Source organism: Ascidiella aspersa, chromosome 6, assembly GCF_963924565.1.
Source record: "Ascidiella aspersa chromosome 6, kaAscAspe10.2, whole genome shotgun sequence".
Classification (NCBI taxonomy): domain Eukaryota; kingdom Metazoa; phylum Chordata; class Ascidiacea; order Phlebobranchia; family Ascidiidae; genus Ascidiella; species Ascidiella aspersa.
In genome coordinates, this window is record NC_139452.1 from 24,849,851 (window position 1) to 24,865,323 (window position 15,473).

Consider the following 15,473-nt stretch of genomic DNA (forward strand, 5'->3'; position numbering starts at 1 on the left):
TACAGGTATGTTTTTATCCCCTATCTTATGGATGATAGACAGTGTTTACTTTAAAAGCGATGATAGTGTTTATTTTTAAATTAAAAAATACAGGTCGCTTTTTAGCTCTCTAGTCGGATTCAGAGGGATAACTAACTTATTTTAAACGAGCAACGGTCCTGACATAATTTAATGGCTTTAATCCCCTGTTTTACCTTATGTCAGTCAAAAATCCTCCACCTGGAATATGGTAGTTTACAGGTAGTTTTCTTGCCAAATAACGCCCAATAGCAGACTTTAACTTCAAATAACGCCTAATAGTCAACTTTAACGCCAGTCGCCAACTAACGCCTATAGTTAACTTAAACAAAAAAGTTATAGCTGTGTATTGGTCCTGGCGACTTCGAAATTTGCCTTTTAATACCAATATCCAGCCGCACTTGAAAAAAAGAGAAACATGATACGCCGTCGACGGTTCTAATCGGTAATAATCAATCGGCTGGCGACCAAAGCGGTCCATTTAAGTACAAAAGCCTGGAAGTACTGTCCCGCCCTTGGGACGCAAGTGACTGCTGTTGTTTTATTGGTTGGGGACCGCTTCCCCGACTATACACGTGGTTTTCCGACCTTCTACGTTTGTGCAGACTGTTTGTACATGGCATTGTATATTTAATATCGTACTAGTAACCATATATTTGCCACTGTAATCGGACACCGGAAACCTTGGTTCATTTGATTTCTAATGTATAGGATAATTATTTTCGTTGCGATAGCTTTTTACTGATTAGGCCTACATTGGCTACATTGTATAAAATCCAGAGTTGTTTAAATTTTGAATCATGCGATTAATTTTAGTGTTTAGAACTGTGTGTTGTAACCTATAAAACGACCCTATTTTCTTAGTCGAACCACAGTGTGAACTAAAAACAAAAGGGTGTTTTTAGGGCGAATAAATTTGCTGGAAAAGTCCCCCAACTGTAAACTGCAGTTTTGTTGGGTTGATGCGAGACCTATCGGCATTTGTTTACTGTTATCCTTTGCACAAGCCGTGCTGCCCTTTCGAAATTGTTCACGTTAGCGTAGTTGGGACTTGGATTGTACGGATTCCAGCCATAATACCTAAATAAGAACACCTTCAACCTCGGAACGAAACGCATCTCGGAATAATTCAAAAATAGGAATAATTCCCAAATCCGCCGGACTAAGACCTAAATAGCCATACTTAGGCCTATACAATTTTTACCTATCCCCAAACTCCACCCCTAAGTACATCTTTCCCTACAGTTTGAGGCGTTATTTTGGCCGTATTCCGGTGATTTTAGGCCTTATTCCGACAGATTTAAGTCTTATTCAGACCATTTTGCTCATATGCTGTACTGGATATTACTGTGTATTTGGCTTTATTATGTCGTTGGTCTTAATACTACAGTATTATAGATTTTTCTGCTTTAAATATCGATGCCTTATGGTTGTGGGTCTTATTGTGTGTTCGCAATTCTAGACGTATGCGGAAACTTTAGAGATGCGCTTTACGTCCTATTGACTCGCGGTCGATTTCTCGTTTACTCAACGCTTGTTAAAATACGTTACGCCTCGTGTCTTTGCCTTCCGGGCCGTGTTTGCTTGTTTGCCGCAAAGGTCGAAAATACCTATTGAAAAGTGCTGCTAAAATGCCTCGCAGTTTTCAAAATTACGAGGTTTTGCCGATTAGAATCAAGCCGGTAGAGCGTGCTTTGCCTTGAAGGTCGATCGTATCGCTTAATTTGCAACTTCCGCGATAATATCGAGCATGTTAGTCGCACCTTGTAGCAACTGCGGTAAACTTGAATGCGCGAAGTTAAGGTGCAATAAAACTACCAACCCTAACCTTCTCCACGCTTTCTTTAATAAGACACGACGGAGAAATATTTTGCAAAATTTATGTCAGTAAGTCATAATTAGAGCCAGTCAACTTTCAAGTTAGTCCGATTATGAGCAGTAACTGACGTAAAAAACAACATCAACGCTTTGTATGGCAAAAAATAATTGTTGTGCAAACGTAAAGATCAATAACCTAATTTTATAAAAAAAAAATTCCTGATAAAAACACTTCATTTTAACGCAAGTCATTTGTCCAAAATACTTCATTTTAACGCAAGTCATTTGTCCAAAATACTTTAGTCAAGTAAATCATTTTGTCCGGAAAACTTAAGTCAAGTCAAGTTATTTGATAACGGTGACCTAAGTACACTTACATTGAAGTCAAGTCATTGTCATTATTTTAAGTCATTACAATACTGGATTTCCGTGCATTTTTACCACTGAGAAAACGAAACCTTTAAAAGGAGTGAACAAAAATCGCAAAAGCAGTCTTACGAAACGCAGCCCTCTTGACGAAATCGTTTCAACCGGCCTGACGGTTTAAGCGTACCCCGCCTATTTGCCCTTGGGGGAGGCGATGGAAAGGGCACTAGGCATGAACACACCGGCAAAACTCGAAGATGAAAATTGTTTCTTCCTTATCTGCATGGCGATCATCGAACGCCGTTTTTTTTAACACAAAGCCTGCAGCGCTCGGTTTGCCATTTCTACTGCGGCGCTTTAGCCAAGAATTTCACTATAATCCATTCGGTAGCATTGTTGCAAATTAAGCTACCTTGGTTAACGCTTTATTAAATGTTAAAGCGAACTAATGCTGATTTAAAGTAAACACATTCAAATGGCGTGCAATTTTGGGTTTTATAAAACAAGCATTAAGGCTGCAGCTTCGTAAAAAGTTTTAAGACCTCAAGAACCTTTTTAGGTTATCTAAATGTTTCGCTTAGATAAACGGAAAAATTTTGAGATTGAGAGAAACCGTAAAAACTCTCTTTTTATCCATGCTTGTGCATCAATTTATTAAATAGCGTAATTTGTCCAGTTGGCTTTACGGCTTTTAAGGATGTCGTATTTGTTGTATTACCCTTTTTATTTTAACTCTTTGTGGTATAGCGGTGAAATTTTGCTATCCGTCAACTGGCATCGATCGCTTTTTGCCGATCTTTATTACTGAACTGAGGTGGCGTCTTTGATTCTCGCGTGTTTTATTCCTCATATCATTGTTACATGCAACAAACAAGTGAGATCAGAAAAAAGCGCCTGAACGGAATGCTCGCGGTCGGCATTGCACAGTTGCTCGCGGTTAACGTATAACCGGTGAACCATGTCACGTGATCCAGCTGCCCGTCACGCTCCAATTAGGTCGCCGGCTTGTCGCTGGACCGTGACGTCGCTGCTTGTTCTACTTTCCAACCGACAACGCCCCCGGGACCGGAAACAGGCTATTTTGCGCTTCAAAAGAAGAAAATCCAGCAATGCCGTTTTGCCGCGGCTTTGCAGGCGCACTTGGGGAGATCTTAAATGCTAAATCCTGCTTTTAATGCAGTGCTCCGCAACCGGTGTGCCGCGGCCCACTGATGTGTATAAAGAGTATTATTGGCGTTTTGTAATTTGGTTATTAAGTTATATTGGCTGTTTGTATTTTAATTGTTTAATTTTGGCTGCTGTTCCAAAAAATTAACTAAACAATTTTTTTGTTCTCTGATACCCTATTGCAATGGGTGCAATTTTTAGGACTTATACTGCCTTAAAATATTTTAGGAAGACCGTAAAACCTACATTGTAACTAGGGCAACCAACCAACCATGGTTATGTTTACATCTCAAATGAAAAAGTTGCGAACTCTTTATCACAGGTATCCTAAGCCAAGCCCTAAAAAAACTGACTGGAGTAACAGTTTGAGCTAGCAAATGTTTTTAAAGCACTCAATAAAAAGTGAATAAACCCGAATTAACTGACCAAAGCGCGAAAACGTAGAAATAGTAGTTTTTGTATAAAGACTTAGCAATGTGGTAAGCAATCGCCTACAATAGACCTAAACACACTTGATTTGAAAAACACCTTTGTAACAGGACGGATGTGTCGATTTTAATTGCCTCGCAGAAATTTCGCGGAAAAACTGAAGCAACGTCTCGTTACGTTCGGCGTACGTCCGAACATCAATCGGAAGAAAGTCTTATCGCGTTTGTCGGTTACCGGAATTAGCAAGGCGTCTTGTTCAATTGCTGGCCCTACTTGAGTCGGTTAACCCCGTCAGCGGATCTCAAATTAAACCACACCAAACGAATCTTTTTATTTTAGGGGTGGGCAACCTACGGCTCGCCAACGTAAATAATCCGGCCCGCGACCCATTTTACAAACTGGGCACGAGGTAATTCCTCATATTTTTTTGGCTATTTCAGCTATACAAGCAATTTTTTTCGCTTTGCGCACATATTTTGCTTTGAGTTTAACATGTAGTTAGAGCCCTTTTGAATTGCAAAATACCCTAGTTTTATCCCTGCTTAACAGTCGTTGTGGTTGTTATATAATAAAATCCGTAAAGTCTACACAGTTGAAATATATTGGCCCGCGACTAGAAAAAGGCTGCTCACCCCTGATTTATTCAAACCTGTCTTTTTTTTATTGACATGCGAAACATATTCAATTGTCTTTAAGATGAGGTCTATTTTTTATTTATATATTGCAGAATCTTTTTTGCGGCATATGTTTATTTTTCATGGGTCTTAAAGCGTGTTTATCAAATACCCAAGGGCGCCGTTCATGTTTTGTCCAATTTATATAGCAGCCTTACAAGGTGGTATTGTTTTTTAAATGGTATACTAAACCAGTTTTTTGTTGTAAGACTCTCACAGTTTCTCTGATAAGGTGTCATAATTAACCCAAGGATTGTTTGTCTTTTAAAGTGCCATATAGGTTACATTTCTTATTCTGGCCACAAAAAAGCAATACAGTGCAACAAACAGAGCCTATAGTCTTGTCAAACGCCACTCATATCTGCAGCAAACCCATTTCTGCTGTAATTGCCGCCCTCCCTCAGTTTTAATCCTACACCGTTGTCTTCTACGCCGAACCGAGCCTGGCAATTTTCAAATTCTTGCTTTGTTTCGTCACAGTTGCGTTACATCATGTTGCCCGAATCCGGCCAATGACGAAACGCGTGTTTTTCCCGGTCGAGAGAAAAGGTGCGGCGCGAAAGAATTAACTAGGGTTGTATTTCTTGCAAACCTGTGACGGTGTATACTAGGAATGTCCATTTCCAATATTCCATTGAATAACTTTTTTAGTTTTACATACAACTTTTAGACAGCATACCAGTTTGGAGTATTGTTACACGCGCAATACAAGAGACTTTTATGTGTCCATTCGATACCTACTATTTCCCGTGTTGTAATGACTTAATTCAATGACTGCACTTAGGTCACTTTATTTAAATTACTTGAATTGACTTTTTACGCCAATTTGAAGAGGAACTGAAGTTGTGCTTCCCGTAAATTTATGACAAATGTCCCTATACCATCTACGACCCTTGAAATGTGGATTTTGTCGCGTCTCTGTCTTGTGAAGACGCCATGCAAATGTCGCACTGATTGAAACTTCCGCCGCTAATGGATTTCCAGCAGCTAACAGCCAAGTACAATTTTTTGAAAGCCGACCGCGAAAGCCGCTTTTTAGGCTTGTGTAAAATGTGCCAAATTTTCGCTTCGCGCCATTTGTCTTGCCAAAAAAAAACAAACTAATTGACCAGTTTTTACATCCAGCGTTTTTTAAAAGGTGTTTTGATGGCCGCAACGAAATCTTAATTTCTTTAACATGCTTCCAATGTATACTCATGTACAGTAACTATATAGAGAAGAACATTTTGTAGTTTCATCCATGTGGTACTTTGGTGAAATAGTTTTTCTCCTTTTAGTGTTTTCAAAAGCCCTACCTTTAAAAACAATGTTCACAGCCACTGAAAATAAGTCGCGCCCGTTCAATAACCTACTATCTTGTGGTAATTTGGGACTCTCTTGAAAACTAAAACTATGAAAGATTGATTTCGAGCGCACGGGATGCATCGCAATTGTTATACGAAATCAATGTGTAGATTGCCGCATACCGTCGTAACGCGATATCTCAAGTCTTGAAACGCCTTTGAGATTTATATCAAAAAGTCTTTAAAAAATCCAATGTTTGGCATTCGAAAGCATGTCAAATGAACCAGGTTTAGATCTTGGAAAACCTATAAATGTTCTTTTAAAAGTCCTTAAATTGCAAAGTCAAAAAGGTCGAGTAGATCGACATCATCTTGATTAAGTTGTATACGAACTTGTATCATCTTCAGTTAATGTGCTAAATAATGATAAAGGTTCGAACTAAAGATGATATAATTTCGTATAAAAATGTCTTAGGATGATATGGATCTACTCGACCTTTTTGGCTTTGCTATTTATTATCAAGCTACACTACAGATCCGTGCATAGGGCCAAGTCTTTGAATGTTTTCGAACTAAATTACTATATGGCAACACTGTGTATATAGAGTACTCGCCGTTACCGCTTAGCATTTCTCAATTCTCATTTACGTCTTTGTTGCCCACTTATTGGTAAACGAACCGCGTGTGGCAGCATTAGTTGTGCGATTCTGCTGAAGACAATTCTCTCCCCGTGTCTTGTTATTGTACTTAAAGTTTTTAATGACTTATTAATTAATCGCTTCCTGTACACACATGACGCGTGCGGCAAATCAGAATTTGCTAAAATCCTTTAGCTACAAATACACGCAGACGGTGTATAGACAAACCCCGTGAGAGTTAAGATACATGTTGGTAAGAAAGCATAAGTTTGTTCTAAAAATCTCGTAAAATATTGAAATGAGTTATGAATTTTCTTTAAATTCCTTGAGTGTTAAGATACATGTTGGTGAAAAACCTATGTTTTTTCAAAAAAAATCTCGTAAATTTTGAAATAAGTTGTACATTTTCCTTGGTGAATTGCTCTTAATGTTGTACGTATCTTACATTCAAGTTGTAATGAATCCTTATTGCAGAATGGTAAATGACGGGCAATGCTAGCAACTGCACGTTTTCTCAGGTTAGACTAATTTTGACTGTCTAGTCTGGAAAGTGGTCTATACTGACGTCTAGGAGCGGTTAGACTCGAATGAACCACAATCATGGACGCCGAGTTTGGGGTGATTAGGGTGCTCCGAGCACCACTAGCGAAATATTGTGTACTATACCAAAACTTAAATATTCCTTTCTTCGCATATGAACTCATCTTTTCAAGGGGAATTTAGCGGAAATATTTGAGCACCCGTGTACAAAGGGAAAGTTGTCAATGACCACAATTCTATATTTTTTCGTTAGTTTGGGAATAAATAAATACCGACGCCATAACGCAGTATGTGGGCGTACAGCATTCACATCCGCCAATTGGTAGGCCTAGGCAAGTTTTCCAACTACCAGATCAGCTTAAGCTGTATAACTTACATAACAGGATAGCTTTGTTAAAAAACTACCAAAAAAGTAAAAAAATAGGTTGTCAGCACTCACCATTCTTTAGCACTACAAACTAACCCTGTGGTTCTCAATCGGGGTGGCGCGGCACCCTAGTGTGCCATTTTTAATCCTAAACGGTGCCGCTTATTTGGGAATCACTAGGATTTCGACTTTTGCTTAACTCTTACAACTTTTTGTGTAAGATAAGAGTGGAATGAATGCAGTTATAACTTTCTACGTTGTGTAGAGTTGATGTGTGTTGTTGCAGTTCTGTTTATTGTGACGTTGTAGTGAATTACATACTGAAAAATCTTGTAGGGGTGCCACAATCTTTTTATTATTTCTGAGGGGTGCCGCTAGCCAGAAAAAGTCGAGAAACACTGAACTAACCTAATATGGGCCGCATAGCTGGATGTGAGCTTTGGCGCTCCGACGCAGCAAAGCAAGTATGTAGAATCGAACGGTGTCGTTGCCATTCCTGGCTTATTGAAATGGTGAGACACCGGATATCACGTCATTTCTGTGGCTTGGCCAGCTACCTTACTTTCCTTAGCCATATTTGCAAGGCAAGCATGGACGATTTTCGACACTTCGACAAACTCCCAGATAAAGCGGTTTCAGTTCCCTTCCTTTAACGGAAGTAAAGCGCTCTTAAATATATCTGGATTCTGTTGTTTTGCGATTTTTAAAAGAACTTTGCATTGGTTTGCGTCTGCTCTCGAAACTTAACACACTTTAAATTCATTGCTTGGCAAAATATTTGATGACAAATATGCTGACGACTGAACTTCAAACATAAGCCTTCTTTTTAAGCATTGCTTTGTTTTCCTCAGTTTAAAGTTGTCGCTCTTTTGTTTTACATCAATTGGTATAAGTCTTACGTTTCTGTTTCACTAGCCATATTTGCAAGGCAAGCATGGACGATTTTCGACACTTCGACAAACTCCCAGATAAAGCGGTTTCAGTTCCCTTCCTTTAACGGAAGTAAAGCGCTCTTAAATATATCTGGATTCTGTTGTTTTGCGATTTTTAAAAGAACTTTGCATTGGTTTGCGTCTGCTCTCGAAACTTAACACACTTTAAATTCATTGCTTGGCAAAATATTTGATGACAAATATGCTGACGACTGAACTTCAAACATAAGCCTTCTTTTTATAGCATTGCTTTGTTTTCCTCAGTTTAAAGTTGTCGCTCTTTTGTTTTACATCAATTGGTATAAGTCTTACGTTTTTGACGAAACGCAAAACGATTGGATGAAAGATACAGACACATTCGTGTACAACAACTGTAACCTAACCGGACTTCAGCCATAAGATCGAAATAAGAATAACATCAACGTTACATTAAAACATAGTTCGTAATAATCTAGCCTTAATAGCGTACGGCCGATGCCAAATCAATGGCCCCCAATGGCCCCAAAATCGTACCCTCTTCCTATAGTTTCAGTGGTATTTTGGCGATTTAAGCGGGTTTATGTCCTATTCAGACGATTGAAACTTATTCTGTTGTGAGTATTACATTTGGCTTTATTAGGTCGCTGGTTTTAATACCATGGTATTATAGATTTTTCTGCATTAGGTATTGTTGCTTGGTAGGTCTTATTGTATATTTCCATCCAGCCCTTCTGAAATCGCTTAATGAACGACGACCTTACTTACCTTGAGCTCCCTTAAAACGATTAACAATCCCAACTAAAAGGTTTTGCGCGTTCGCTAATCTTCTCACAGCTAACCAGGCATGCCGAATCTGGTTTCAGTGTTTGGTGCCAGTCGAACTCCCAACGAATGCAGCTCGTTTATGAGCGCTTATAATGTCGCCGAAAATTGCGAATTATTTATCCAGACCCTTGTCCCAATTACACGCTTGAGTTCGCAAATCGTTTCTTTATACCGGCATTAGGTTATTTTACAATGTAATCCCGTTTATTTGATCCCGCCTTGGTCGATTTACATGGCAAGTTTAACAACATTTGATTCGCATTTCAAGTTTTGGCGTTGATTGTCACACCAATGATTTTGTAACTTTATCTTTGGACAAAAATCTAAGAGTTTTGGAATGACTGTCAACGTGTTTTTTTACGGTTGCATAAAGAATTTGACTGTCTGTAAGGATTTGTCTATTTCATAATGAATTTAACTATTTAGCGCAGATAATAAAGACAATTTTTTCGACAGTTTAAAGCAACTGTTAGGGATGTTGAGTGGTTCATTGGCTGTAAATGTTTATAAGTTAAAAAGTAAAAGCTGAAAACTAAAAACATCGGAGGAATGTATCAGTCGCCTGCAAAATTCGCAATCGCCTTGGGCCAGTTTTCAAAGCGCTATTTTCACAACCTGTGGTTGCCGATTCGTGTTAAAAATCAAATGCAAGCCAGTTTTAGCAGAGCATTATCGGTATGTGCCCTGTTATCACGTTATTTCCCGTAAAAACACGTTGTTTTAACGCTGCTTGTCTCTCAAAAGGCAAAACGTCCGCAGAATGCCAGTCCTTGTGCGTTTTCACGCATGAGTGCTAATGCGGAATGCCCGCGCTCGGTCACGCATCGCTGAGCACCCGCGCCCAGGTAAAGTGCTACGTCACTTCGAGCGTTTCAAACAAGCCAATCGACGCACCGGCATTCAGTACCGGAACCACTCTATATCTGTATAGTTCTTACGGCGAGCTTAGCGGCTGACTTCGGACACGAACCCGTTCGAAAATTGTTTCTTTGCCCCGCTGGCCGCATGCAATGAATCCTGCCATATAAGAAAGCATCACTTTTTGAAAAAATGCCCTTTTTATGCGCTTGAAATCCTAATTTTTTTAATACTTTTGCAAGTGTTCAAAACTTGAAAAAAAAATGTAAGATTTTAGTGTTGGCTTTAAGAAAAAAATCTTGACCAGTTTGTGAAGCTGCTATCTTTCTTACAAACATTAATGAATAACTTGCTACTTTTTCCATTTTTTTATTTTTTGTTTAAATTTAATATCTATGAACAAGATGATCGTTTTGAATAAATAGCAAGTCAAGTCCCAGTTCAAGTCATTATTAGATCAAGTCAACTTCAAGTCATGTCCTTGTGAGTAAAATAAAACTTTAAACTATAAAAATTGGTAAACTCGTCCGATTCTGAGCAATATCTTAAGTAAAAAATAACGTAAACGCAACATATAGCTTAATAACCTAAATTTATAAACAAAAATCCCTAATGAAAACGCTTCATTTTTTACCCAAGTCAAAAAACTAAAATCCAAGTCAAGTCATTTGTTCTTGGAAATCGATTTGGTCGCGTGGTAACAACTATAGCCTCGTAGCCTAATGAATGATAAGGGCACTGCAGCAAAGCCTTTTTCCAAGCAGTTGGGTGCCGCCTAGTTAGGCAATCTTACCGGTGTCAATTCTTTGCTTTCTTTTCCGCTTGGCCAATGTAAACTTTGCCGGTGCCGGATTTGCTTATCTGTGGTCTGCGGGTACACAAGGTCTGCTGAAGAGCTATGAATGCCAGCGGTTTGCCCTGTTATGGCTTGTCCGTCTGACTTGCCCACTATATATGTGCGGCAAATAGATTGCACGCTGGTTAACGCGTCTGCCGTCTGCTTGCACCAAAATTACTTACCTCCATTATGTTAAAAAGGAATAAACATAAATTCGAAATGCCACCTAATTTTTTTCAGAAAATTGAAATTAGTTTTATCACCCAGTGAAGAATGCAAAAATATATTTTACTTGTACGTGGTCGGAATATCAAAGCCCACACAGAAGTAGACAGCATTTTAAGCGTCTCAATTATCTTGCGTTTTAAATAAAGAGATATTCGAAACGTTCAAAATGCTACCTACTTCACTATGGGCTTTGATATTAACTCCGTCTTACTGCAACCTCCAACCATTATGCTCCATTCACTATTATTTTCATTTGGCTTTTATAGATTCCCCTTTTTTGGTCAGTTTGATATCACATTTTTGTACCTAATTCCATTTGTTTTTTCATCTGCATGCAATTCTACAGACTTAATAAAAAAAAAGATTTCAAACTTTCCATGTTAATTTGGCACTATAGGCCTTTTTAGTCATTAGCTATTATTTGCAAAATAATCGCAAGTTGAGTAGTTGACCAATATTTAAAATCGCAACACTGATTGAAGCTTTAAGCCTTTGTGTTGTATCCTTTTGTGTGCGTTTTATGAAGTGTTCTTAAACCTACTAAGCAAACGCAATTGAAGGACTTTTTGCCGTTTGTCAAAACAAACTTTTTCCTGCGAAGACAATCGGGCAGATAAATAAGTTTATCTTCGGCCCTTATGAAAAGAAATGGCTGCAATATGCACTATAAACGCATATAAAGATTTACGTTAGAGCTGAGTAACCTTAAAGGCTTGCAAGGGGATTAGTTTGACTTATTTGGTCATTGGTGGATATTTTTGTCATACCTTTTTGAAACATGCTTGTCAAGTGCGTACACAATTACTTTCTAAACTTACAGATTCCCCAGGGGATGTGAATTCGATTTCAGGGGGGAATTGGAGGTTGAAGGAGATTAAAATATTGAAAAAAATTACCTATATTTTTGTTGTTGTAAGTAGTTAATAATGATTGATAGCTTTAACCGACCTTTTTGCTTTTGGTGTTTTTGGAAATAACCTGTTTCTATTATGTAGAGGCATGCAAGACTCAATTTATTAGATTATTTATACTATCGAGGTACAGTATTTACCTAATGCACTGTCGCGTTTTGAGTTAACTGTTAAGTCATAAGTCAACTGTAGGATTTTTGGTGAACAATTGATTTAACGGCTCTGGTTTGCGGTCGCGATTTGGCTCTTTATCGTAACGTTTTTTGGAATCCAGCTGTAAGACCGAAATAAGAACAATATCACATCGGTAAAAATAGAAGTTCGGAATAGGGCAAATAATTCGGTGCCAAAGCAGCGGCACTCTAACGACGCCTGTCAAACTGGGCGTCCAGACGTCCACACCTGAACGGCCGGTGCCAGACTGACACCCCCGATCGTCCCATACCCTCTCCCTACAGTTTCAGGCTTCATTTTGGCCATTTCGACCTTATTCCGATGAATTTAGAACATATTCCGACAAGTTTAGGTCCTAACCACACATTTATATGTCGTGAATATTACTATGTGTTTAATTATATTATGTCGGTGGTCTTAATGCTCAGGTATTCCAAATTATTCTGCTTTAGACATCGTTGCCTTGTAGGTCTTATTGTATTCCGTTTCTTTGCAGTACGATGCAATTCGAATCAATCAGTTATACGAACAAGCTAAGTGGAGTTTGTTGTGCGAGGACATGGACTGCACTGAGGAGGAAATGATCATGTTCGCGTCGCTACAGGTAAAACTCAACAGACGTGCTGTGTCTCGTGTTTTAACGTGTTACTGAAACGCTGTGACTCTCGTTCGTTCGTGTAGAAGTAAAAAAATGTCAGTTTAATTCATGGGTCACCAAACTAAGGCCTGTGGGCTAAATTCTTTTGCTGCATTTTTATGGCTAAAAAATATATTAATCAGGTATCGGAGCGCCACCGATACTACGTTAGCATCGGACAAGTACCGATATAAGGCCTAAAATGTTTACACTTTGCAAAGCGTTAGGGTAGTTTTCTTTAAAGGGGGTTATTCATTCTGAGGAATTGATTTCACGTAATTTTACGGTAGACAAACATGGTAAAACTTACGGTAGATAACATGGTAAGATTTTACGTTATCGGGCTTGGCTCCGATCCGATATTATCGGACATCCCTTAGGAATCCCGACGCTTGACTTTGTGGCTTTTTCGTGACAGATCAGTCAAGAAGTCTTTGTTGACATCCCTTAGCCCGTGGCATATTTTCTAAAACAAGGTTATTGTTAGTTTAATACCGGTTTCCTTCGTTTAATTATATATTCAAGTAAGTCCAATAGAACAGTGGTTCCCAACGCATGGGTCGCGACCCAAAGTTGGGTCGCCTGATTATTTTGGGGGGTCGCTTGTTTTTCAGGCATATTGTATCTTTTCACAAAACTGGAAATCATAATCAGAAAATATGAAAACTAAACAGCGAAAACGGCTGGAAGTTAGAGCTGACATGCGTGACTCTATATGCTCAAGCAAAATAACGCCTCGATTTCAAAAACTCACTGAGAGCAAGCGAGCACAACTATCTCATTAGTAAATTAAGAAACATATTATTTTCGGAAAAAGTAGCTGCTTTTGTAGTGCAGTTTGTTTGCAATGCAATCTTGTATTTGCTTGGGTCGCAAGATTATACCAAATGATTTTTTTTTAAATGGGTCGCCTTAAAAACGTGTTGGGAACCACTGCAATAGAAGATGTATATCCGGCCCGTGATCTTTAATGCTTACTGTTTTTCGGTCTTCGATTGACAATTCTAAGTTATCCGCCCCTTTACAAATAAATTGTACAATTACACACTATTTTAGCAAGAACAATAGGCCAACCATTATAGTTGCAATTTCTAAAGCGCCATATTCCTATTTTAACTGCTCTTCTTTTTAGCACTACTTTGAATAAATTATTTTAGCTTAATTTATATATAGTAAGCAAATTTGGCATTAGTCGCTTCGGAACTGTCACTGGCAAAAACAGGAGGACTCTGTTTGGAATTTGGGCTTGGAAATTATTGATGGAGTTAGTGCATTGGGTCTTATCCTTAAGTCTAAACATATCTCGGTTTTATTGCTGGATGGCGCTTAAACAACGCTCATATCATCCGTGTAACTGAAAAAAAACTCCTTTATTTTTGTTTTCAGTACCACATTACCAAGCTGTCGGAAAACACAGACGAGGAAATGGAGCAAAACGACAACCGGGACATCGACCAGGCACTGCAGGACCTAGAGGGCTCACTCGGGACCACGAGTTTGGCCAACAGGGTAAGCTCAAAACCGCGCTGGAGTGTCGTGTGTTTTATGGACCTCCAAACAAAGCAAAAAATATCACCTCTCCCCCCCAAAAAAAATTAAAAAAAAAAAAAAAAATGAAGGATATATATGGCTGAGCTACCCAGGTGGCCAAGGTTGGTAAATGGAATCTGGTGTTTTTTAAAGACACGTGTGTGTACAACTGTAATGTAATTTTCTGCAGTCGGATACTGGCAATACAACTTAATAAGGGCTCGATCGGATTTTCGCACCACTGTATATAAGTGTTTCTCAAACAGGCAAAATCTCTGGAATACTCCTAACCCGTTCAAGGCTTAATGCGTCGTGACTTAAACTTTGCGTCACGGACATAACAGCAGCAACAACAGCAGCGTCAGCACACAGATTGAGGCGTTGCTTTGCTGAGCAGTGATTATGCTGCTGATTTTTTACGTATACACAACCAAATGCTAATAAACCCAAGACCTTAAGGCTGAATCCAGTGATTCTCAACCTTTTATGGCTTACTTCACCCCTCAAAAATAATAAATAGATTTTTGGCACCCCGACTTGAATATTTTACTGAAATGTCACTATAAATGGAAATGGGACAATACAATCAACTTAAAGCATGTAGGAAAATGTAATTTGGCATAATGGTCTCTAATCGTACACAAATAGTTGTATTAAGAAGCTTACCGATTAAACAAAAACAAAATGGTTAAAAATTATTAAATACCTATGGGCACCCTTAAGCATAAGAAATGGCACACCAGGGCGCCGCGGCACATCGGTTGAGAACCATTGGTTAAACCTTGCGTCATTTGCGTCTTCAGCAACACAACAGCATCACTCAGATTGAGGCGTTGCTTTGCTGATCTGTGATCATGCTGCTGCTTGTGCTATAAATGGTTTTCCCATGTATGTAGTGTATATTGCACACAAACTGATTTTTTTACGTATAAAAAAACGCAGATGTGAATAAACGCCTTTAAAGCTTAAACTAATGGCGTTTATTCGCAAGACCTTTAAGGCTTAAACCTTGCGTCATGGACACTGCAGCAGCAACAGCATCACTCAGATTGAGGCGTTGCTTTGCTGAGCTGTGCTTATGCTGCAGCTTGTGCTATCGACACGAGATTTTATGTCACCGCCCGCAGAACACCGTCGCGTCGACAGAGAAGTGACTCACGCAGCGATTAATGGTCGTTGTTTCGCGTTACGCTTAAGGTTCAGTTTCCGTCTAATCGACTGCCTTGTTGCTGCACTGCAAGTTAAAACGCTGATGACGCGT

At 39.0% G+C, this 15,473-nt stretch overlaps 1 protein-coding gene across 1 annotated transcript in view; it reads left to right on the plus strand.

Annotated features, from left to right (window-relative positions):
- Window positions 1–15,473, plus strand: part of LOC146140955 (fermitin family homolog 2-like) — a 45,036-nt gene that overhangs the window by 16,311 nt on the left and 13,252 nt on the right. Inside the window, exons 8-9 of the mRNA XM_083392964.1 lie at window positions 12,542–12,649; window positions 14,069–14,191. Coding sequence (XP_083249090.1) covers window positions 12,542–12,649; window positions 14,069–14,191 — 231 coding nt within the window. The remainder of the gene's footprint in view (window positions 1–12,541; window positions 12,650–14,068; window positions 14,192–15,473) is intronic.